The sequence below is a fragment of the Heptranchias perlo genome, unplaced genomic scaffold (assembly GCF_035084215.1).
Source record: "Heptranchias perlo isolate sHepPer1 unplaced genomic scaffold, sHepPer1.hap1 HAP1_SCAFFOLD_54, whole genome shotgun sequence".
Lineage (NCBI taxonomy): Eukaryota > Metazoa > Chordata > Chondrichthyes > Hexanchiformes > Hexanchidae > Heptranchias > Heptranchias perlo.
This window is the reverse complement of record NW_027139559.1, coordinates 7,274,483-7,300,203: the sequence shown is the minus strand read 5'-3', so window position 1 is coordinate 7,300,203 and position 25,721 is coordinate 7,274,483. Positions and strand designations below refer to the sequence as shown.

General features: G+C 42.6%; 1 protein-coding gene and 2 non-coding genes across 3 annotated transcripts in view; 2 read left to right on the top strand and 1 right to left on the bottom strand.

The window, feature by feature from the left end:
* Positions 1-1,550: 1,550 nt before the first annotated feature.
* LOC137315213 (probable G-protein coupled receptor 139) overlaps positions 1,551-25,721 on the top strand; it is a 117,476-nt gene continuing 93,305 nt past the window's right edge. The window contains exon 1 of the mRNA XM_067980086.1: positions 1,551-1,833. Within this exon, the coding sequence (XP_067836187.1) occupies positions 1,551-1,833 (283 nt within the window). The remainder of the gene's footprint in view (positions 1,834-25,721) is intronic.
* On the bottom strand, positions 17,955-18,043 carry trnar-ucg (transfer RNA arginine (anticodon UCG)). The gene is given in 2 exon segments: positions 17,955-17,990; positions 18,007-18,043. It is a non-coding gene; the product is annotated as a tRNA-Arg (tRNA).
* trnai-uau (transfer RNA isoleucine (anticodon UAU)) lies at positions 20,839-20,935 on the top strand. Its single transcript has 2 exons — positions 20,839-20,876; positions 20,900-20,935. It is a non-coding gene; the product is annotated as a tRNA-Ile (tRNA).

Here is a 25,721-nt window from a genome sequence, read left to right as displayed (position 1 = left end):
AACTAATCTGGCTAAGCACATACGGGACGAAGTAAAGAAATTACGCCAAACCCCAAGGGAGGGTTGGTTAGACTGGCTTTTCGGTACCTCATGGGGAGCGTATCTAGTGCATGGATTGGTTATCCTAATTGCAGCAATACTCATTTTCGCCATAACCGTTCTTAGCATCAAAATTGTCTGCAAGATAGCCATCAACCAAATCCGAGTATAGAGCCTTGACCAATCAGAACTGTTGATTGAGCAAAGATTAGTTATCATAAATGATAAAAGGGGGGAATGAGAATACCTACGAGGTGCCCCTCTAATGAAATGCATATGTAGTAAGCTTTCAGTAGCTCAATAAGATGCCTCCATAACAAAATGGCAGTATGGTAAAGCAAGGGTTAATATAAGTAGCCCATTTTGCTAGCTGGAATTAGAACAATGAGCTTTTCAAATGAGCTTATCCTTGACCATTCGTTTATGTTATTAATTTCCTGTATGAAAATGTATGCTTTATTATGAATTCTGGGGTAAGCAGGTGTAGGGAGTGTTGTTTTGCAGCTACCTAATGAATGGATCCTTATAGCAAGGCGATATGATAAGCTGAATTCTGGGGTAAGCAGGTGTAGGGAGTGTTGTTTTGCAGCTACCTAATGAATGGATCCTTATTTCGGACAAGGTCGAAAAACATCCCAGGCCTGAGATAAGTGAGACTCCCTTTCCTGTGACCAACGTATGAACAGGTATCACCTGTGAGTGGTCGGTCATTATGCCAGTTAGTATGGCTTGCCCAGACTCAGCTTATGATTGGTTTTAACCCCTTGCTACTCATGTCCCTCCCCACTCTGAAAATGTATAATTGTGTGAACTCTGACTGTTTAAATTGCCTGTTCTATGAGATTGACCAGACTCTGTCAAGAGTTGAAATCAATTCTATAGATACGGCCAGCTGCAGCTAATAAATTGTGTTAAAACTTTCAAGTGTATTCGCTTTCAGTTTTTGCTGAACCAGACTAAGAGTAAAGAATCCGGTATCGTCACATCCAGAGATTGCACCAATATTCACAGAATGGTTTCCGACTGACCAGTTTCCATCTTTGAGTTGAAACCCAACCCTTGAGAAGTGGGTAAGAGCTCTCTGAAATTAACGGATTCCACTTAGAAATAATCTGCAATCTGTAAATGAAGCTGCTCCCACTTCACATCAATGCTATCAGAATGTGGATCTCTTAGTTTGTGTTCTTACAAATATTTATTACATAATATACTGGGCTTTGGGCTTTCCATCCGTGTGATATTTGGTAAATTTTTGTTGTGATATTAAAATTGTTGGATTTAAAGTTGTTAACTGAACTTGTTTGTTCAGTGACTGTAATTACTCTCAGTCTCCATGGGCCCTCATTTTGTCACTGGAGTCTTTCCCTCTGCGATAAATAAACGAACTCTCAACGTGTTATCGCATAGTGTGAGTGGAACCAGCACCTTCGGCATTAACACGAATCAGTGGCTCGACACAGAGGGAAAGAATAGATCGATATCTGAGAACAATAGATTGGAATGTTACAACAATGGGTCAGAATCTGAGAACAATAGATTGGAATGTTACAACAATGGGTCAGAATCTGAGAACAATTCATTGGACTCTTACAACAATGGGTCACAATCTGAGAACAATAGGTTGGAATGTTCCAACAACTGTTCGGAATCTTTTAGATTGGAGCAATCCATTCTGGACTATTCAATACCTGTATGAATATTATGATTCACTATCATTAGAGGATCGGATATATTATGCTATTTTGGGTATGGAATTAATTTACTACCCCGTCCTCGCTGCTGTCGCTGTCTCTGGTAAGTTCCTATATCCAGCTATTAATTCTATAAACCATGATTCACTGTATGACTGTTCATGACGTTCTCTTCCCCACATTCGCTGCCAACGGTGTCACCGGTAAGTCTTTATATTCAACTATTAATTCTAGAAACCATGTTTCACTGTATTACTGTTCTTTCCATTCTCTGCCCCACACTTGTTGCTTTCGGTGTCTCTGGAAAGTCCTAAAATCCAGCTATTAATTCTAGAAACCATCTTTCACTGTATTGCTGTTCTTATCATTCTCTGCTCCACACTCTCTGTGTTCGAGTTGCTGGTGTGCTGTCAAATCTAGCTTAACAATTAGAGCGGTACCAGCGATGGGAGATATATTGAAGTGGTAACAGGCATGGCAGATATATTTAAGTCGGGCATTTGGGTTTGACATTTAATTTACAATGGGAACCTGGGAGTGGGGCTCCATCTAACGGTACCTGAGCATGGGCCTGAGACAGTCCTAATATTTACATGGGACCCAGAGACGGTACGAAGAAAATAGAAAAATAAGAAAAAGTAGCAGGCCTATGCCATTTGGCCCCTCGAACCTGCTCCGTCATTTAATCAGATTATAGCTGATCTTCGACCTCATCTCCACTTTCCTGCCCGATCCCAAAATCCCTTGATTCCCCTAGAGTTTAAAAATCTATCTATCTCACCTTTGAATATACTCAACAACTCATCATCTACAGCCCTCTGGCGGAGAAAATTCGAAAGATTCACAGGCCTCTGCGTGAAGAAATTCCTCCTCATCTCAGTCTTAAATGGCCGCTCCCTTATCCTCCCTTAACCCTGAGTTCTATAATCTCCAGCCAGGAGAAACAACCTGTCAGCATCTACCCTGTCAAGCCCCCCCAGAATCTTACATGTTTCAATGAGCTCACCTCTTAATCTTATGCACTACAGACATTATAGGCCCATTCTACTCAACCTCTCCTCATACGACAACCATCTCATCCCCGGAATTAATCTGGTGAACCTACGTTGCGCCGCCTCCAAATATATCCTTCCTTAGATATGGAGACCAAAACTGCATGCAGTGCTCCAGTGGCAATCTCATCAAAGCCCTGTGCAACTGTAGTAAGACTTCCTTACTCTTGTACTCCAACCCCCTTGCAATAAAGGCCAACATGCCGCTTGCTTTCCAAATTGTTTGCTCTACCTGCGTGCTCACTTTTTGTGTTTCTTGTCCAGGGACACCCAAATCTCTCTGAATACAAACAAACACTCGTTTCTCACCATTTATAAAATATCCTGTTCTTCTACTCTTCCGAGCAAAGTGAATAACCTCACATTTCCCTACATTATAATTGATCTGCCATCTTCTTGCCCACTCACTTAACTTATCTATATCCCTTTGCAGAATCTTTGTGTCCTCCTCACAGCTTACTTTCCCACCTCGCTTTCTTTCGTCAGCAAACTTGGACATATTACACTCGGTCCCATCATCGAAGTCATTAACATATTGTGCAAATAGCCGAGGCCCAAGCACCGATCCTTTTAGTACCCCATGAGTTACAGCCTGCCAACCTGAAAATGAGCCGTTTATTCCTACTCCCTGTTTTCTGTCCGTTATCCATAACTCAATCCATGTAAATATGTTGCCCCCAACCCCATGAACCCTTACCTTGCGGAACAACCTTTTATGTGGCATCTACGCTGCAAGTTACATTCTCATAAAACTCGAGTAAATTTGTCAAAAACGATTTCCCTCTCATAAAACCATGTTGACTCTGCCTTATCACATTATGATGTTCTCAGTGCCATGGTGCTGCTTCCTTACTGATGGATTCCAGCATTTTTCCGACGACTGAGATCAGGCTAATTGCCCTGTAGTTCCCTGTTTTACCTCTCACCCCTTTCTTGAAGAGCGCGGTTACATTTGCTACCTTCCAATCCGCTGGGACCATTCGACAATGCAGGGAATTTTTGGAAGGTAATAACCAATGCATCTACTATTTCTGCAGCCAACTCTTTTAGAACCGTCGGATATAGGCCATTAGGTCCAGGGGATTTATCGGCTTTTAGTCCCATTAGTTTCTCCTGTATTGTTTCTCTTCTGATATTAATTACTTTAAGTTCCTCACTCTCATTAGCCCCTTTGTTCCCCATTATTTCTTATATGCTTTTATTGTCTTCTGCTGTGAAGACAGATACAAAATATTTGTTTAACGTATCTGTCATTTCCTGATTCCCCATTATAATTTCTCCTGTCTCAGCCTTTAAGAGACCAATGCTTACTTTTGGTATTCTCTTCCTTTTTTACCTACTTGTAGAAGCTCTTACAATCCGTTTATACCAATATTTAAAAGTCGATCCAGAGACGGTTTTAATATTTACACGGGATCCAGAGATGATAGTAATATTTAGAGCGGATCCAGAGGCGGTACTAATATTTACAGGGGATGCAGAGACGGTACTAATATTTACAAGAAGATCCAGAATCGGTACTATTATTTACAGGGGATCCGGAGAAAGTGTTAATATTTACAGTGTAATCCAGAGAAAGCACTAATATTTACAATGGGTTGCAGCGACTTTAATAATATTTACAGGGGAATCAAGGGACGGTACTAATATTTACAGTGGAATGCAGTGAAGTCGTTAATATTTCCAGGGGATCCAGAGACGGCACTAATATTCACAATGGGATGCAGAGACGTTACTAATATTTACTGGGGATCCAGAGTCAGTACTAATATTTACAGGGGATCTCGAGACGTCCTTAAATTTACAAGGGATTCAGAAAGTGTACTAACAGTTACTGGGGGTTCACAGAAGCCATTATAGTTGATAGTGGGATCCAGATAAGGTACTAATATTCACAGGGAATCCAGGAACGGTTAAAGTATTAACAGTGGATCCAAAGGCGGTACTAATAATTATAGTGGAACCGGAGGCAAAACTAATATCTACAGGGGATGAAGAGACGGTATGTTTATTTACAGGGGATCGAGAGAGGGTTTAAATATTTAATGGGGATCCAGAGACTGTATAAATATTTACAGGGTGTCTAGAGATGGCGCTAATATTTTTTGGGGAACCAGAGGCAGTGCCATTAGTTCTAGGGGAATGCAAAGATGGTAATAATATATTTAGTCCGATCAAGAGACGGTACTAATATTTAAAGGGGGACCAGAGACAGCAGGTATATTTTCAGGGGGATCCAGAGATGGTGCAAATATTTAAAGGGGAACCAGAGAGAGCACTAATAATTTCAGAGGGATCCACAGTCAGCGCTGTTATTTATAGGGGGTCCAGTGACGTTTCTAATATTTACAAGGGATCCAGGCACGGTTCCAATATTTATAGTGGGATCTAGAGATGGTATGAATATTTACTGGGGATACAGAGACTGTACCACTCTTTACATTGAATCCAGAGATGGTACTAATAATTAGAGAGGATGCAGAGACGCTGCTAATATTTATAGGGCTCAAGATGTGGTACTAATATTTACTGGGGAACCAAGAACAGTACTAGTATTTATTAGGGGATCCAGACACGGTAATAATATTTAAAGTGGAACCAGAGACTGTGCTAATATTTATAGGGGAATAAAGTGAAGTTATGAATATTTACAGGGGAATCCTCTAAAGGTACTAATATTCATAGTGTTCAAAAGGTGGTACTAATATCTTCAGTGGGTGCTAATATTAAAGGGTAACCATTGGCAGTATTAAAATTTACAGGGAGATCCATAAGCGTTACAATTATTTACAGGGAATCTAGACATGGAACTAATATTTAGAGGAGGATGCAGAGATGGTAGTAATATTTAGAGGGGATCCAGAGGCGGTACTAATATTTAAAGGGTGATCAAGTGAAGGCATTAATATTTACTGCGGATCCAGAGACGCAGTAAATAATATTTAAAGCGTAACGAGAGGCAGTAATATTATTTTCAGAACGATGCAGAAACGCTGCAATATTTACAGCGTTTCCAGAGACGTTTCTAGTATTTACAGTGGGATCCAGAGACGCTACGAATATTTGCATGGCATCCAGAGACTGTTCCACACTTTACCTCAATCCAGAGACGGTATTCGTATTTACAGGGCATGTAAACACGGTAGGTATATTTAAAGATGATTGAGAGACGGTACTAATATCTACAAAGGATGCAGAGACGGTAGTAATATTTAAAGGGGTCCAGAGATGGTAATAATATTTACTGGGGAACCAGAGACTACGCCAATATTTATAGGGATTTCAGAGAGTGCATTAATATTCACAGTGGTATCCAGAGATAGTCCGAATATTTATAGGGATACAAAGATGGTTCTAATGTCTACAGTGCGATCAAGAGATGGGGCTAATATTTTCAGGGGAACCAGAGACGGTTATACTATTTATAAATGATCCAGATTAGGTACTAACATTTACCGAGGATCCAGAGACGATATTAGTATTTACAGGGGATACACGGACGGTTCTAATATTTACAGGGAATCCAGAGACGTTTCTGCTAATTACAGATGATCCAGATGTGGTACTCATATTTACAGGAGATAAAGGGACGTTATTAATATTTACAGGTGATACAGTGACGGTTCTAATATTTACAGATGATCCAGATATGGTGCCAATATTTAAAGGTTGTCCCAGAGACGGTACTATTATTGAAAGGGGGACCAGAGACAGTACTAATATTTTCAGGAGGATCCAGAGTCGGTACTAATATTTACGGGGGTTCCAGGGGCGGTACTTAATATTTATAGGGGAACCAGATGCAGTACTGATATTTTCAATGCGATTCAATGACGGTGTAAGATTTACAGGGAATCCAGAGGCGGTACGAATATTTGCAAGAGATGCATGGCAGGTACTAATAGTTACATGGGATGCAGAGGCGGTACTGATATTTATTGGGGTAACCTGGGACACTACTAATATTTGCAGGTTATCCTGAGACGATACTGATATTTTAAGGGGGATTGGGAGACTGTATTAATATTTAAAGGGGAACCAGAGGCAGTGCTAATATTTGCAAAGGGATCCAGAGACGGTACTAATATTTATGTGTTTTCCACAGACGGTACTAATATCTACAAGAGATACAGGGACGGTACCAACATTTAAAGAGGATCCAGGGACGGTACTAATATTTATAGATGATCCAGGGACAGTACTAATATTGAAAGGGGAACCAGAGACAGTAGTAATATTTGTAGGAGGACCAAGAGTCGGTATTAATATTGATGGGGTTTCCAGGGACGTTACAAATATATATCAGGGATCCAGAGACTGATCCAATATTTAAAGGGGAACAAGACAGTTGTCATACTATCAGAGGTGCCAGACACGGTACTAATACTTCCAGACGATGCGGAGACGATACTAATATTGACAGGCGTTACAAAGACGGTACGAATGTTTACAGGGGATCTAGAGACAGTACTAATATTTAGAGGGGTTCCAGAGTCCGTACTGCTCTTTACTGTGAATCCAGAGACTGTACTAATATTTACAGAGGATCGAGAGGCGGTACAAACATTTACAGCGAATCCAGAGACTGTACCAATATGTACAGTGGACTTAGAGACGGTATGAATATATACAGAGCGTCCCAGTCTGATGTACAATTTCCCTTTTTATTTCCCTTCCTTACAGTTAACTTAGTGACGATTGTGATCCTGTCTCGGGGAACGTGCGGCCTCTCCAAATGTGTCACTCACTACCTGGTGGCCATGGCAGCGGCGGATCTACTGGTCGTTATCATCGATCTGATACTCTGACACATTCCAATTGTTTATCCTGCACAGTTTGATTTCAGGTTCTTCATTCCCGTGTGTAATATCCACGCCGTCCTGCTTTTCGCAGCCACAGAATGTTCTGTCTGGTTCACGGTCACTTTCACCTTTGATCGATTTGTGGCCATTTGTTGTCAGAAACTGAAAACGGCACCGAGAAAACGGCATCTGTTGTTCTCGGAACAGTGACTGTGCTGAGCTGTTTAAAGAACATCTTCTGGAACTTTATGTTCACTGGTCGATATGCCCCGGGTAATTCCCCCTGGTTTTGCGATATAACAGACAATTTTCTAAATTCCCCGTTGTGGGGAGCAATTGAATTTCTTCATAATGTTCTCACTTCGGGGGTCCCATTTGTTCTGGTTCTGCTGCTCAAAGTTTTCATCGTCAGACACATTTTATTTGCCAGCAGAGCCCGCAGGAGACTCCGGAGTCACAGCAGTGGGGAGATTCCCAGAGACCCAGAGATGGAGAGCCGAAGGGAATCCATCATTTTACTGTTTGTTATATCAGGGAACTTTATACTGTTATGGGTGGTGTTTATGGTGTTTACTATATGGCACCGGATGTGGTTCTTGGGTTTTCGGTCTATATTTCTACCTGTATTTGTACAAGAACTGGGATTCATTCTCCAGCTCCTGAGGTGCTGCACAAACACTTGTATTTATGCGGTGACACAGTCTAAATTCAGAAAGCAGTTGAAGAATGTGGTGAAATATCCCTTCATTCAAATTGTTAAACTCATCAAATAATGAGAAGATATGAAGATTTACTAAGGGCAGAGTTAGTTCTGTGTCATACGGTGTCTGATTCTCTCTCCACCAGGCCGTGATTCTACAAACAGAATGTGTTTATTCTGCAAACACTGAACCCTTTATAACCTGAGGGTTTTTATGAAATCATATTGCAGCGTTTGTCAAAGTTTGTATCTCAAGTTGTAAAATAATATTTGGCTAGTAATTGAACCAAATGTTTGACAATACTGAAATAATTAAAAGGCAATAAAATAAACAACAATGCAAGGTGCCGGTAAACAGTGTTTGAATGGGGCGGGAGGTAGAGGAGATCCCGTGATTATCGGTGACGGTGATCAGTGTGTTAATGGGAATGATGTCGAGGAGATTCCGGGACAGTAGGTACCGGTGACCAGTGTGCGAATTGGGCAGAAGGTCGAGGAGATCGCGAGATTGTTGGTGCCGGTGACCAGTGTGTGAATGGGGCGGGAGGTTGAGGAGATCCCGGGATTGAAGGTGACGGTGATCAGTGTGTCAACGGGAAGGAGGTCGAGGAGATTCCGGGACAGTAGGTACCGGTGACCAGTGTGTGAATTGGGCGGGAGGTCGAGGAGATCGCGAGATTGTTGGTGACGGTGACCAGTGTGTTAATTGGAGGGAGGTAGAGGAGATCCCGGGATTGTTGGTGACGGTGACCAGTGTGTTAATGGGAGGGAGGTAGAGGAGATCCCGGGATTGTTGGTGACGGTGATCAGTGTGTTAATGGGAGGGAGGTAGAGGAGGTTCCGTGTCTGTATGTACCGGTGACCATTATGTAATTGGGGTGGGAAGTAGAGGAGATCTCGGGTCTGTTCGTGACGGTGATCAGTGTGTTAATGGGGCGGGAGGTAGAGAACGTCCCGGGACTGTAGGCGCCGGTGACCAGTGTGTTTAAGGGGCGGTAGGAAGAGGAGATCCCAAATCTCTCGGTGCCGGTGGCCAGAGTGTTAATGGGTGGGAGGTAGAAGTTTCCCGGGACTATAGGTGCCGGTGTCCAGTGTGCGAATGGGGCGGGAGGTGCAGGAACTTAAGATGTACACCTGTACTCAGCACAACATTGCAGCCAAAAGGCACATTGAAAAGGTGAAATTGTCATACTGTGAACGTTATAAATAAATTCGAAACACCCGTCCTTGGATGGGCTTGAATCTACAACAGTAGATTTAATTAATGGCCCAACGCGCTGACTGATTGAGTCACAGAGACGATTGAACAGCTCCGTCACTGAACATTTCCAGAGCTCTGGGGAAAGAGATGGGGAACAGAATGGGATTAATTGGATCGCTCTTTCAAAGAGGCGGCACAGGGACGATGGGCCAAATGACCTCTGCCTGTGCTGTACATTCTATGACAGTTAAGATATAATTCATTGCATGTAAAGCGATTGGGGTCGGGTTGTGGCGTTCCATAAATGTAATTGCTGTGTTTTTTATGTCGTTTTTTTAATGGATTTTCGTTGCATCAGGTCAGGGACTGTTAGAAATGGTCGGGTGTGAAACAGTTCCAGGCAAAGTAAGACACGTTTTCACCAAGTGTGCACAACAACCGCGACAGGACTCGAACCTGCAATCTTCTGATGACATCAAGCATTTAAACCGAAATCAGACGCCTTTCAATTAGGCCACGCGATCAATTATAAACAGTTGTCAGCAAATGATCTTAAACCCGGAGCAGTGATTAAACACTCCGATTCGATCTCTCCCTTGCTTTCAATTTGTTGATGTTGTTAATTTATTGTCTTCTCTCTTCATTTAGTAAGTTGCCTCTTCAGCTTACGAATTATCAGATAACTGAGAACTGAACTCCCGCTAGGTCTCCGAGAAATCTACAATCAGAATAAACAATGTTCAGATCATTCATTTAAATGTTTCGCCGCCAAACGGAACCTCTTTCACACTCCGCCCGGAAAACAGAGAGGGAAGGAATAAAATAAAAGGACAAATTCGTCACATTAAACTCCACACTTAAAACAGCACATAGATCAGAGAGTGAACTGAATTTACTGTCCAATCCGCAAGGGCCAAGTGGCTTCTGATTTTCATTTTATGTTAAATCTAAAGGCGAACGGGGTCCCGTATCTTTGGCAAACAGCTGCGATACAGATCCAGCGCTCAGTGCGAATATTTGCACTCTCGCCCTTCAATAAATAAATGGCGGGTTTCTTGCTTTCTACTCGACACATGCCCTGTATTATGTATATAATCTCGGCAGAGAATGTATCGCGGGTTTAGTTATTTTCAATTTGCAGGGAATTAATAACATTGGGAAAAAATCTCAGCAATCATTGCAATATTCTAAACCCCTCCAATACTTATATCGAGTCACATCGAGTGTCCAGCAGAGAAACAGGCCTTTCGGCATTTATGCTCCACACAAACCTGTTCCCCCCTACTTTTTCTGACCCTATCACCAGACCCTTCTGTTCCTTTCCCCCTACTGTGCTTATCCAGCTTCCCCTGAAATGCATCTATGTTACTTGCCTCAATTACTCCTTGTGGTAGCGCGTTCCACATTCTTAACACTCTTTGGGTAAAGAAGTTAATCCTGGATTCCCCATTGGATTTATTAGTGACGATCTTTTATTGATGACCTCTAGTTTTGGACTCCACCACAAATTGAAACATTTTCTCCACGTCTACCCGACCAAATCCTTTCATTATCTTAAAGATCTCTATCACGTTAGCTCTCAGCCTTCTCTTTACTAGAGAAAAGAGCCCAAGCCTGTTTAGTCTTTCCTGATTATTATATACCCTCAGTCCTGGGATCATTCTTGAAACTTTATTGCACACTCTCAATTGCCTCTACACCCTTTAATAATATTTAGACTGAAACTGTGCACAGTACTCCAAGTGTGGTCTCACCAAGGTTACATACAAATTTAACATAACTTCTCTGCCTTACAATTCTATCCCGCTAGAAATGAAACCCAATGTTTGGTTTGCCTTTTTTATCGCCCTATTAACCTGCGTCACTCCTTTCAGTAATTTGTGTAGCTGTACCCATAGACCCCTTTGCTCCAGTGCTCCATTTAGACTCTTATTATCCAAGCAATATGTGACCTCCATAATCTCCCTACCAAAATGCATCACCTCACACTTATCTATATTAAAATTAATTTGCCAATAACACACCCATTCTGTAAGTTCATCAATGTCTCTGTTCATGTTGACACATTGTTCCTTTCTATTAAATGCACCTCCCAAATTTGTGTCATCCGCAAATTTTGAAATTTTACTTCCGATTCCCGAGTCCAAATCGTTAATGTAAATTGTGATCAAAAGTGATCCCAGCACCGATCCCTGTAGAATACCTCTTCCCACCCTTTGCTAGTTTTAGTAGCTACCCTTAATCCCTACTCTCTGTTTTCGCTTTTGCAGCCAGCTTGCAATCTATTCTGCTACCTATACCCTAACTCCACATGCACTGACCTTACTCATGAGTCTGCAAGGTGGTAGCTTATCGAAGGCCTTTTGAAAATCCAATTACATTACATCTACTCTATTACCCTTTTCTAATATTTCTGTTACTTCTTCAAATAATTCAATAAGTTTGGTCAAGCATGAATTTCCTTTCTCAAATCTGTGCTGATTTCTTTTGATTAGATTTTATTTTTCCAGATTTTTTTTTGTTACATCTTTGAGTAAAGATTCCATTATCTTTCCTACCACAGACGGTAAGCTAACTGGTCTATTGCTCCATGAACTTGTTCTATCTCCTTTTTTAAATACAGGAAAAACATGACCTATCCTTCAATCCTCCGGCAGTATTCCCTTTCCTAATGATTTTTTATCTATATGCAATAGTAACTCTGCTATATCTTCCCTAATATCTTTTTACATGCGTGGAAGTAATCCATCCGGACTGATGGTTTTGTCCTCTCTAAGTTTCATTAGTTTATCAATTATCTCCACCTACTTTCCACCTTAAGTGTCTTTAGATCCGTTTTCCTTAGTTTCAATTTTACCATTAGTTCTCTCTTCATCCATGGCGTTTCATTTAATGTCATACACAGCTTATTAGACTCCCTGGTAAATACTGAGGCAAATAACGATACGATATTTCTGCCATTTAGCTGTCATTACCTGTGAGCTGATGTTGTGCATCACTTCGTGGCGCTATCCCTATCCAGATTGATATTTTGTTATTTATGGGTTTGTAGAATACTTTAATTATTTCTTTTTACATTCCTTGACACTTTAATTTCGTAGTTCCTCTTTGCTTTCCGAATTATTATTTGACATTTTTCCTAATCTCTTCTCATTCCCTTTTGTCATCCTCCCCTTTATTTTCTACATACTTAGAATATGTATTTTTCGTTCCTCTCAATTTTACCGTTACCTCTTTATTCATCCATGGTGATTCATTATTGGCTAGTTGCGTTTGTTTTTTCAGAGGAATATATTTCTCCTGGACTCGATTGATCATCGTTATAAATATTTCCCATTGCTGTTCTATCTCTTCCTGTTTCAACATTTTTTTCCAGTTTATCTTCACCAGTTCCATTCTCATCCCCTCAAAATTTACTTTTTTTTCCAATCTATTACTTTGGTTTTTGTCTTACTTATGCCTTTCTCAATCATTCTTTTAAATCTTATTATGAGCTGATCGCTATTGCCTACATGTTCCCCAATGATCCGGTTCTTTTCCAATTCCTAGATCCAGCAGTGATTCCTCTCTTGTTGGGCTTCTCACATACTGAGTAAGAAAGGAGTCCTGTACACACTGTAAAAACAACATCTCCATTTCCCCTTTCCCTACCTCTTCTTGTCAGTTTATTTGGGGTAGTTGAAATGTCCCATGATTATTATTCGTTGTTTTTAACTCATTTCATAGATTTGCGGACATATTTCTTCCTCCACTTGCCTTCCATTGTTAGCTGGTCTGCAGTATACCTCTATTACCGTGGTTCATCACTTCATATTCTTTGCCTCAATCCACATGGATTCTGTTTCTATCCTAATATTAATAATGTCCCTTTTGTTCTCTTGCCATTAAATTGTCTCTAATTATTACAGCTACCCCTTCCATCCCTATCGTTTCTAAATACGTCATATCCTGCAATATTGAACTGCCAGTCCTGTTCTTTATGTAACCATGTTTCAGTTACCCCGAAAACATCTGGCTCCTCGCTCCGAATTATTGCCTCCAGTTCCTCTGTTTTGTTTTGGATGCTCGACGCGATGCTGTACAGGCAATTTAACATATTTTTAATATTTGTTACACCACCCTTATTTTTTAACAGTCATTTAGTACGTATATTCTATACCTGTATTTGTTCCCTGACAGTTTATGTTACGCTCGTTTCTTACCTTGGTCTGATCATTACTCTCATATCCTATTTCTTTTATCTTCAGACTTATGTTATTTTGAAGAGATCCCTCCCCATTTTACAAGGTCCTATTCAAAGACCTATTTATCCTTTCCGTTAGGACACTGGTCCCATTCACGTTCAGGTGGAGCCCGTCCTAGCGGTGCAGCTCCAACCTGTCCCAGTACTGATGACAGTGTCACATGAAATGGAACCCCTCCTTCACACAGCAGTCTTTCAGCCACGCATTCACCTTCCTGATCTGCCTATCCCTGTGCCAATTATTATGTTGCTCGGGTAGCAATCGCGAGATTACCACCCCTGAGGTTCTGTTCTTTTCATTTCGTTCAACACTTCTGATATTCCTTTGCCAGGACCTCCTCCCTTATCTTCCCGATGTCATTGCTCCCAACATGGCCCACGACAAATTCTTCCCCCTTCCAAGTTCCGATCAGGAATGTAAGGTGTTGAGAACATTATTTAATATTATGCAGAATAATTAATATACACAGCAGGAATATTGTGTTCTGCTCCCACATGACACAGATCAGCCTCAGCCTCTGCTACCTGCCCGCTGGTTGTTACGGCGAAAGGTTACGCTGTTGGATTCGACACTCACTGAGCCTTGGGACGTTTTACTAGGTTAACGGCGCAATAAAATGCAAGTTGTTGATGTTATTTTTGTTTCCCGTCTCAGTTTCCTGCCTGGTTTGTAGCGCGTTCTCTCAAAATGTTAAATGTCTCTGTTTAATTTTAATCCTTTTCCTGCGGAGAACAGGATCTAAAAACAACCAGAATTCGTTCTGCGGCTTTGCATTAAACAATCTCGCTTACATTTGATACAAAGCTTCGGAACATAAGATGATAAGAAATAGGAGCAGGAGTAGGTCAGACGGCCCCTCGAGCCCTCTCCACTATCCACTATGATCATGGCTGATCTTTTTCCTTATCTCCGCTTTCCCGCCAGATCCCCATATCCCTTGATTCTCCCAGAGTCCAAAAATCTATCGATCTCAGCGTTGAATATATTCAAAGACTCAGCATCCACACCCTCTCGGGTAGAGAATTCCAAACGCTCAAAACCCTTTAAGTGAAGAGATTCCTCCTCATCTGAATCTTAAATGGCCGACCCCTTATCCTCAGACTATTCCCCCGAATCATAGACTCGTCAGCCAGGGGAAACAACCTCTCAGCATCTACCCTGTCAAGGCCCCTCATATTCTGATATGATTCAATTAGATCACCTTTCATTCTTCTAAACTCCGGAGAGTACAGGCTCAATCTACTCATTCCCTCCTCAGAGGACAACCCTCTCATCCCAGGAATTGATCTATTGAACCTTTGTTGCACCGCCTGTAAGGCAAGTATATCCTTCCTTAGATGAGGAGAATAAAGCTGTACGCAGACCTCCAGTTGAGTTCTCCCTAAAACCTGTACAACTGCATTAAGACTGCCTTACTCTTTAAGGTGATTGGCAAAGGAACCAGAGTCGACTTGAGGAAGAAATGTTTCATGCAGCGAGTTGTTGTGATCTGGAATGCACGGCCTGAACGGGTGGTGGAAGCAGATTCAACAATAACTTTCAATGGGGAATTGGATAAAACATTGCAGTGCTACAGGGAAAGAGCAGGGGAGTACAGGATAGCTCTATCAAAGAACAGGTAAAGGCACGATGGGCCGAATGGCCTCCTTCTGGGCTGTGTGATTCTATAGTTCTATGATATTGCTGTACATTGGATTAGAAAGCGAATTTGGATGGACAGAAGCGGTCTGGAAGGATTGACTTCTTTGTACTAATTTTTAAAATTTGTTTTTTTTCCAACTTGCTCTGAGCAGGTGGTGAAACCTTCTTGTTGTGAGTGTCTCGTCAATCCAGTTCAGAGACAATGACACATCAAGAAAGACGGTTGGGACAGGATCCACTTGTACAACGGGAAGTGTTGAGGCGGCAGTTTCCCTTCCTCGAAGGACTTGAATAAACCAGTTGAAGATTTAATGCAAGATTTCAGCGCCGAAAGCAGCTGGCCTAAAATTCGACTCCACTGGGAATGAAGCTCACAACTTTTAAAATCCCTGTTTTGGATTTGATCTAAAAGCCCAATACGTCACAATAGCCACGTTATAATAGAAACAGCTCGAAAGCCAAGTGTGATTTGTGGAGTGAGGGTGCTCAAATCAGCTACTGAATCATCTACACAGTTACAGATTGTGTTTGCCCATTACATGGAGCGTTCCCCATCTCTTTCTCTCGTACAGACATTCTCTATCTCTCTCTCTAACTCTCTCGCTAAAACTCTCTCTCTCTCTCTATCCTTCTAACTTCCCCCCTCTCACTCTCTCCTGATGCCGATTCGGAAGGCCCAGGCTTGGGGACCCCGAGTGTCTGCAGGGGGAAAACTGCAGTTCAACAACTAAATTCCAGTAGCAACCAGCACACCGCACAGGTAAACTTCCCCATTCTTTGTCAGGACGGATTCAACGCTCCCCATTAAGGGCTGAACTTGCAGGCGACCGGGAGCGCGATGGGAAATAGCCGGCAGGTGAAGCTCACGGCAGAACCGTTTGGAAGCAAAGAGCATCGGAGGAAAAGGAGGAGCAGAGAATGAGAGTCGGTTCATGGAGAGAAAACAAGGTAACGAATGAAAGTACAGAAACCGCAATGTATCAGGATGTGGGAGGGATTGATGTTTTCAGTTTAAAATGCTGATTAATTGAATGTCCTTAGTGTCCCAGATCAGTGCAGTCCTGAGGGATAAGTGGCGGGAGGTTTCAGAAGAGACGATTAAATGAGGCCCTGTCGGTGGATGTTAAAGATTCCCCAGCGCTGTTGAAAGAAGCGCAGGGAATGCTCCCGCTGTCTTGTCCAACATTCCTGACTCAGTAACACCACCAAAAACAGCTGAACACAAAGAGCGAACTGAAGGGTCCAAGTTTAAGGGAGGAAACCAAAGCCCTCACGGCGTTCCACAGCCACCCATCGACCATCGGACCTCACACTTCGATGGGCTCCAATGTCCGATCATTGAGAAACACGTCCCTCCTCCGCTTGGCTCCGTCCTTTGTGGGAATGGGAATTCGAACGTTTCAGCGACTCACGAAGTCTCCCTGGAACAGAGTGAACAGCATTCCCTGTGTCTCAAGGTTTCAGTGACGGATTCTTGTCTGTCTGTCACAGGGCTGATCAGAACTCGGTTCCTGATCCAAACAGTGTATCGTCTTTTAGAGACACCGAGAGGGAACAGGAACAGAGAAGGAAACAAACTGCGGACTGGATTCCAATTGCGCTCGGACGGTTATTGTTAACTAAAGACACCGTGGTATTCGATCAACAGACGGGTTGTTGGGGATTTAAACGTTGGGGATTTAAACCCAGGCTTTCTCCCATGTTCCCAAATACCGATCGAATAATCGGGAGAGGGTGAAATGCAGGAGATGCAGGAGGGACCGAATTCCTTCAATCTCTGCAGCAGTTACTGGGAACCGAGCCATGGGTGAGATTCCAGTTCAAAACGGGAGATTGTTAACAATGAGAGAGATCATGGGCTCAAATCTGGACTGGACCTCCCTCCACATTTAATTTATCTTGATTATGAGCGAGTGGAGGAATTAAACTGAACGGAAAAATGTGCAGGCTTGGTGCAAATCTAATAACTGGACAGGTTCAAGATTGTTAAATAGTTTTGAAATTAGATTTCTTCCTGATGGGTAAAGTTAACCCTTTATATTCCAGCTCCATTATCATTTGCATTTCCCGTTAATCTTTCATTCGCTGTAAACCCCAGAGGCAGCAAGGAAAGACAGAAAGATCTATTTCCGATCCGTCCTCGCCACTCGACCTTTATCCCATTACAGCAGGTGAAAAATTCATATTATCCCTCTCCATTTAAACAAAATATGAACAATCCAGGGACACAGACTTAAAACTCCGGTGTCGGATTGATAGTAATATCATTCAAGCCCATTTGATTGTACAAAACTTATGTCGGGCCGCATCATGAGTTCAATACAATGACGACGAGGATGGGATTCGGACCCATACGGACAGAGCACAAAGGATTAGCCGACCATTTCTGAATCCAAACAGTAGAAATATAGTCACTTTTACACTCTGTCCTGCCCGAGCACCCAGGTCGACAATGTTGAAAGTGCAGAGTCAACTTCGGTAAACAAAGGAATTTACGGATTTCCGTTCTATCCGATTGTTGGAAACGGTCGGGTGCAAAACAGTTCCGCCGCACGTTGGACACATATTCACTCAGCGAGTAAAACAACCGCGGCAGGACTCGAACCTGCAATCGTCTGATAACAACTCGATTAATACCGAAGTCAGACGCCTTATCCATTAGGCCACGCGGTCCGTGAGTGAAGCGCTCTCCAAATGATGTTAAACTCCTGGCAGGGATGGTTAAGACTCTGCTTGTATTTTTCTCTTCCTTTCACTTTGTTGATTTTGTTCATTTATTGTTTTCTCTCTTGCAGCAAATTCCCTTGCTGTTTCTGACTAATCAGGAAACTGAGAACTGAACTCCCGCTGGGTCTCCGAGAAACCTACAATCAGAATAAACAATGTTCAAATCTTTGATCAAAATGTTTTGCCTCGTCAGCGAATCTCTTTCGCACTCAGTCGGCAAAATAGAGAGAGGGGAAATAAAAGAAAAGACAAATCGGTAAACTAAAACACGGAGAATAACACCGAGCAGAGAATGTGAACAGAATTTGCTATCCATGCCCGACGGGTCGAGTGGCCTCATTCTGTCCTGTAAAATACGAACAATCCCCAATTCGGCTGAGTGTGATTATTATTTCCTGTTTTTCTTTTTTTGGTAAATATAAACGCGGACGGGGTCCCGCACCACGGAGTAAACGGGTCAGATCCAGACCTGGCGCTCAGTGTTAATGTTAATATTGAGCACGGGATTCTATCCGTGTAATAATAAAATCGCGGGTTTCTTGCTATATATTCGACACATTCCCTTGCTGTGTGTTTAATCAGGGCAGGGAATGTTTTGCTGATTTAGTGATGATCATTTTTCAGGAAATTAGTAAACTCGTCTCGAAACATGAGTTTTCCAGTTTCTATTTCGCTAAATGGAGTTGAGGTGCAGATCAGCGATGAGCTGCTGTGACTCCGCCGCGCCGGTTTAACCGGAATTGGACGTTTCAGTGAAGTGAAGTGAATCGTCTCAAACCGGTTTATTTCTTTATTTCTAACATTGTTTATGTTGAGTGACAGATTTATCGAAAATTCATTGAGAATTCAGTTTTCAGTTTCTGATCAATTGGAATCTGAAGCAGATAAAAATAAGGAAAGAAAAACATTACAAAAGTCAATACTCGAACTGATACAATCACCTTGTCTTCACCTTTAAGGGTAATTAGTTCTCCCCGGAGCCCCGTTCAATATTAATCCCTCCAGTAACATCACTATAATACATTATCTCATCATTGTAACATCGCTGTGTTTGGGATCTTGCTGTGTGCAACTTGGCTGCCTCCTTTCCTACATGTCAGCAGTGACTACACATCAAAAAGTGCTACATTGTCCGTAACGCGCTTTGGGACGTCCGAGGTGGTGAAGAGGGCTATCTCAATGCAATCATTCTTCCAGTGGCCCCATTTGCCAGGTACCATATCCGAATCCTGTCGACTGGCGCACGCAGGAAACGTTGGGGGGAAAATTGGATAAGGGTAGTTTTTGTTCGCAGATAGCGTGATGCCCTGTTACCCCGTGCCCAATGACTCTTGGGCAGGCAGGACGCAAGATTCAGCTGGTCCGAGGACTCTCCTGCCATCAGCGTTCTTTTTCGGGCCTTGCACGTGGAATCAATGCAATTCGCACTTTCCACCGCCTGGGGGAGCTCAATCTCTTAAAAGGAGGATGTTTCTCAGAAATCGAATAAAGACAGCTGGTACCTGGTATTTGCTTAAAATAACAGTCTACTGTCCAAACGGAGTCTGAACGGAGATCAGACATTGTACACATAAAACACAGATGCAGGTTCCATCCCAATGTTTGCACACTGATGAGTTATGTTAAAACATTTAATATAAGTTGTGCACTATTAAATCCCACATCCTCCAATCTGCACACCAGACCTCAACAATCTGCCGATCTGAGTTGGTACCAGGCCTGGAGGGTGCATGCACCAAGGTTCTCTGCTGATGCTGAGAGACTGTGGTGCAGTTGAACGGAAGGAGGAGCATTCTATATTCGCAGGGGTGGGCACGGGCAAGAGGCCCTCCAGGCATAAATCAGTGGGAGGCAGCGGGGGACGAAATCAATGCCAGGCGCACAGCATCATGAACATGGATGCAGTGCAGGAAGAAGTTCAATACTTTGACGTGAGTGGTCAAGGTGAGTGAGGGCAACTCTCAAGTGGCATCTCCGCCCAAATGCACCACGCAATACAGCCCCCATCCCCCACATACCAACAATCTCTTTCCATCAGCACTCAACTCTTGTAACCAGAGGCTTCCACTCACTCTTACACATTACCACTGTTGCAAGCCGCCCACCCACAACTCATAGGTCATACACAGTGGCAGATATTTAATCATGACAGGCACATCACTCAGCCACACATCCAGCTTTCTTGCAGGTGAAGGTGGCGCATATCAGGAGGCAGCAAGTGGCAGTGGCATTTAGCCCGCCGAGCCTGTTCCACCATTCAATGAGATCATGGCGGACATGTGACCTAATTCCATATCCCTGGCTTAGCTCCATATCCATAAATAACCATGGTTCACAGAAATCTATCAATCTCAGATTTAAAATTCACAAGTGAGCAACCATCAACTACCATCTGCAGAAGAGCGTTCCAAAACGTCTCCCACCCTTTGCGTACAGAAGCCGAGGTTCAGTGAAAGTAACACACCGGAGAAAAGAAAGTGTCTCAAGATGTTGTGCAGATTGAAGCTGAATATGAATTTATCGCAATTCTCGCGATGTGATGAATGCAGTATGAAAATGTTCCTACATTGGGCGTTAATCGAACACTTGCTTCGTGTGTGACAGGCAAGAATTCGATCTCCAAAACACCAATGCCCAAGTGGCAGGTGGCGGCATGTGTCCACTTGAAAACCTGCCTGAAAAAATATGCAATCTTACAGGCCAAAAATGAGTGTGTTTGATGAGATTATTACAACAACGCGGCTCTAGTGGCGCAATCGGTTAGCGCGCGGTACTTATAGGACAGTATTTCAAGCTCAAGAAATGCCGAGGTTGTAAGTTCGAGCCTCACCTGGAGCAGTTTAATCTTTTGCTTCCAACATTTCCACCGGAGTTCAAGGGAAAGCTGGTCTGTTCCATGAAACATCGCCTTCTTCGTGTTCTCATGTGGGCAGTGTAACATAAGGGTGAACTCTGCGACATATCACAAGTGTTGTCAGCAGCTAAATGTGTTCTCAACGCGCATGACGCCTGAAGCCACCAGCTGTTTGACCTGGCCGTCCGCCACAAATGCACTTGTTTGTGCCCCAGTATAACAATCGGGGACTTTCCAGACTCTGAGGACTTCACCGAGGACTGCGAGTGAATACGGTGCCTTGGAGAACCACAGGCTCAATTACCAGCCGTCGACTTCAGGGGTCCCGGACGGGCAGACGGACGTGAGCTTGTGATTGATTGTTTGTCTGTTACAGTACTTGTATGTTATAAGTGTTACAATAAAGTAGTACCTTTTACTTTCGCCTGTGTACTATATCGTCTCAGATCCAGAACCTGTGTTTAAAACAAAACACTACACAATACGACAGTGTAACCCTGCGATAAAACAATACATAGATTCTAGATAGAATTTACAGAAACGGGCCATTCAGCCCAACTGGTCTCTGCTGGTGTTTATGCTCCACACAATAATCCTCCTAGTCCACCTCATCTAAACCTATCAGCACATCTTTCTTTTCCTTTCTCTCTCGTGTACTTATCGAGCGCCCCCTTACATGCTTCTGGGATATTCGCCTCAACTACTCCTGTAGAAGTAAGTTCCACATTCTCACCACTCTCTGAGTAAAGATGTTTCTCCTGAATTCCTTATTGGATGTATTAGTGACCAGTTTCAACTGATCACCCGAAAATTTCGACTCTCCGCAAGTTGAAACATCTTCTCTATCCCCATCTATCAAACGCTTTCTTAATTGTGAAGACCTCGACCAGGTCACCTCTTAGTCTTCTCTCCTCTAGATTAAAATGTCCCACACTGTTCAGTCTTTCCTGACAGGCATAACCTTTGAGATCTGGTATCATCCTCGTGAATATTTGTTTTCGTTCTCCAGTGCCTCTCTATCCGTTCCCGTAATATGGAGACCAGAACAGTGCAGACCTAAAACGTCATCTATGGTTCTCTCCCCACAGTTGCTGCCTGACCTGCTGAATTTGCAGCATTTTCCGTTTTTATTCTAAGCCTGGTTCGAAACAAGGTTCTGTACATGTTTAACATATTTTGTCTGCTTTTCAATTCTATTCCTGTACATATGAGCCCCAGTGTTTGGTTAGCATTTTTATGGTCTTGTTAACTGTGTTGCTTTTTTTAATGATTTGTGAACCTGTACCCAAGATCCTTCTGTCTCCTTTAGCCCATTTGCACTCTTATTTTCCACAGTATGTGGCCTCCTTATTCCGAATATCAAAATGTACTATATCAGACTTACCTCTATTGAAGTTCAGTCGCCATTTACACGCCCATTCTGTACGTTTATTAACGTCTTCTTGCATTTTGTCGCAGTCCTCCCTGCGATTATCTATACCTCTCAATTTGGTGTCATCTGCAAGTTTTGAATTTCTGCTTCCAATTCCTGAGTCCAATGGTTCCCGCTTATAATCTGAAGTGGATTTTCATGTTTCTGTACTGCCCCATATCTAACAATACGATTGTATCATTCCGGGATTTAAAAATACATGGATTTTACATAGAAACTAAATAGAATTTAAAGCATAGGAACAGGCAGTTCGGCGCATTAGTTACTCTAGGTGCTCACACTCAACACGAGATTCCTCCCATCCCGATTCATCTAACTTTATTAGAGCATCTTTGTATTCCTTTCTCCCTCATGTAATTATTTAGCTTCCCCTTAAATGCATCTATGCTGTTCCCCTCAACCACTCCATTTAGTAGCAACTTCAACATTCCAACCCCTCGCTGGGTAAAGAAGTTTCTCCTGAATTCCTCACTGGATTTATTAGTGACTATTTTATATACTCACCCCAAGTTGTGGACTCCCTACAGCTGGAAACATCTTCTCTACCTCTACTCAATGAAATCTCTTCATAATTGTAAAGACCTCTATTAGGTCACCGCTCAGTCTTCTCTTTCCTAGAGAGAAAATATAGAACAGCCTGCTCTCTGGTTGGCTCTAGAAAGTGATGCTCTAAGAAACTGTCCCGAAAGCACTCTGTGAACTCATCTTCCAGGCTACCTTTCCCAATCAGATTCTTCCAATCTATATGTAGATTAAAATCACCCTTGATTATCGTTGTTCCTTTCTCACAAGCCCCCATTATTTCTTCCTCTATTATATCCTGCAGTATTAATTCAGTGTCTCTCTCTCACACACCCTGGGACAGACTGCAGTATTGAATGTTGCCTCGCTCTCTCGCACACCCTGGAAATCCCGCAATATTAGTTCATTTTCCCTTTCTTGCACCCTGGAATATCCTATAGTATTTATTCAGTGTCTCTCTCTCTCGCACTGTGGAATACCCTGCAGTATTAAATCGGTCACTCTCTGTTTCGCACACACCCTGGAATAACCTGCATTTTTAATTTAGTGCCTCTCTCTCTCACACGCAGTTATATTCTATAATATTCATTCCGTGTATCCCTCTCACACACACACTGGAATATCTGGCAGTATTAATTAAGTGTATCTTTCTCGCGCACACCCTCGAATAAACTGCAGTATTAATTCAGTGTCTGTCTCTCGCACACACCCTGGAATATCTTGCAATATTAATTCAGTGTCTCTCTCGCACACGTCCTGGAATATCCTGCAATATTGATGTCAGGCACCGAGAACTCAATATTGCAGAAAACATAGATGAGTATAAAAAGTGCAGGGGTGAGAGAGGAAATATTAAGGGGCTTAGCATTTTTGAAAGTGCACAAATCGCCACGCCCGGAACAAATATATCCGAGGCTCTTAAGAGAAGCAAGGGAAGAAATAACAGAGGCTCTGACCATCATTTTCCAATCATCCCTGGATGCAGGCGTGATGCCGGAGGATTGGAGGACTGCAAAATTTGTACCATAGTTTAAAAAGGGAGAAAGGGATAGACCGAGTAATTATAGGCCAGTCAGTCCAACCTCGGTGATGGACACATTATTGTAAAACATCTGAGGGACAGTAATAATCGTCATTTAGAAAAGTACGGAGTAATCAAGGACAGTCAGCATTGATTTGTTAAGGGAAGGTCGTTTCTGACTGACCTGATTGAATTTTTTGAGGAGGTAAAAAGGAGGGTCGATGAGGTTAGCGCATTTGATGTAGACTACATGAATTTAGCAAGGCTTTAGACAAGATCCAACATGGCAGATAGGTCAGAAAAGTAAAAGCCCATGTGATCCAGGGGAAAGCGGCAAGTTGGATCCAAAATTGGATCAGTGGCAGGAAGCAAAGGGTAATGGCTGACGGGTGCTTTTGTGAATGGAAGGCTGTTTCCAGTAGGATTCCACAGGATTCAGTACTAGGTCCCTTGATTTTTGTGATATATATCAATGATTAGGACGTAGATCTAGGGGACATGATTAAGAAGTTTGCAGATGATACAAGAATTGGCTGTGTGGTTGATAGTGAGGAGGAAAGCAGTAGAGTGCAGGAAGATATCAATGGACTGGTCAAGTGGGTAGAAAAGTGGCAAATGGAATTCAATCCGCAGAAGTGTGAGGTAATGCATTTGGGGAAGGCAAACAAGGCAAGGGAATACACAATAAATGGTAAGATACTGAAAAGTGCAGAGGAACAGAGGGACCTTGGAGTGCAGCTCCACAGATCCCTGAAGGTAGCAGGACAGGTAGAAAAGATGATTAAGAAGGCATATGGAAAACCTTCCTTTATTAGCCTAAGCATAGTATATAAGAACATGGAGGCTATGGTAGAACTGTATAAAATATTGGTTAGGCCACAGTTTGAGTACTACGTACAGTTCTGGTCACCACATTACAGGAAAGATGTGATTGCACGAGAGTGGGTACAGAGGAGATTTATAAGGAGTTTGCCAGGACCGGAGAATTTTAGCTATGAGGAAAGATTGGATAGGCTGGGGTTGTTTTTTTGAACAGAGGAGGCTGAGGGGCGATTTAATTGAGGTGCATAAAATTATGAGGGGCCTAGATAGAGTGGATAGGGAGGACATATTTCACTTAGCAGTGAGGTTAATAACCAGGGGGCATAGATTTAAAGTAACTGTTGGAAGGATTAGATGGAAATTGAGGAGAATTTTTCCACCCAGAGTGTGGTGGGGGTCTGGAACTCATTGCATGAAAGGGTGGTGGAGGCAGCAATCCTCATCACATTTAAAAAGTACTTGGATAAGCACTTGATGCACCGTAACTGGAAAGGCTCCGGACCAAGAGCTGAAAAGTCGGATTAGGCTCGAAAAAACTTTTTCGGCCGGCATAGACACGAGGGGCGGAATGGCCTCTCTTTGTGCCGTAAATTTATATGATACTATGATTACATTTATATATTTGTATATGACATAGACTACAGTTCGGCACAGAAAAAGGCCATTCGGCCCATTTGGATATGGAAGTTTCTCCTGAATTCCTTATTTGACAACAACAAATTCTTGTATATGTAATATAAAATATATATATTAGGTAGAATACAGCACGGCACAGAAACAGACCATTCGGCCTAACTGGGTAAAGAGGTATCTCCGAGACCCCCCGCCTCACAACAACAAAAACAACAACAACGACAACAACAACAACAAAATAGATTTTGATGCTGCATGGAATTTCATAGAACGTACAGCAGAAAAATTGTGGCCGTTCGGCCCAACTGGGTAAAGAAGTATCCCATGGTATTCCCACAGA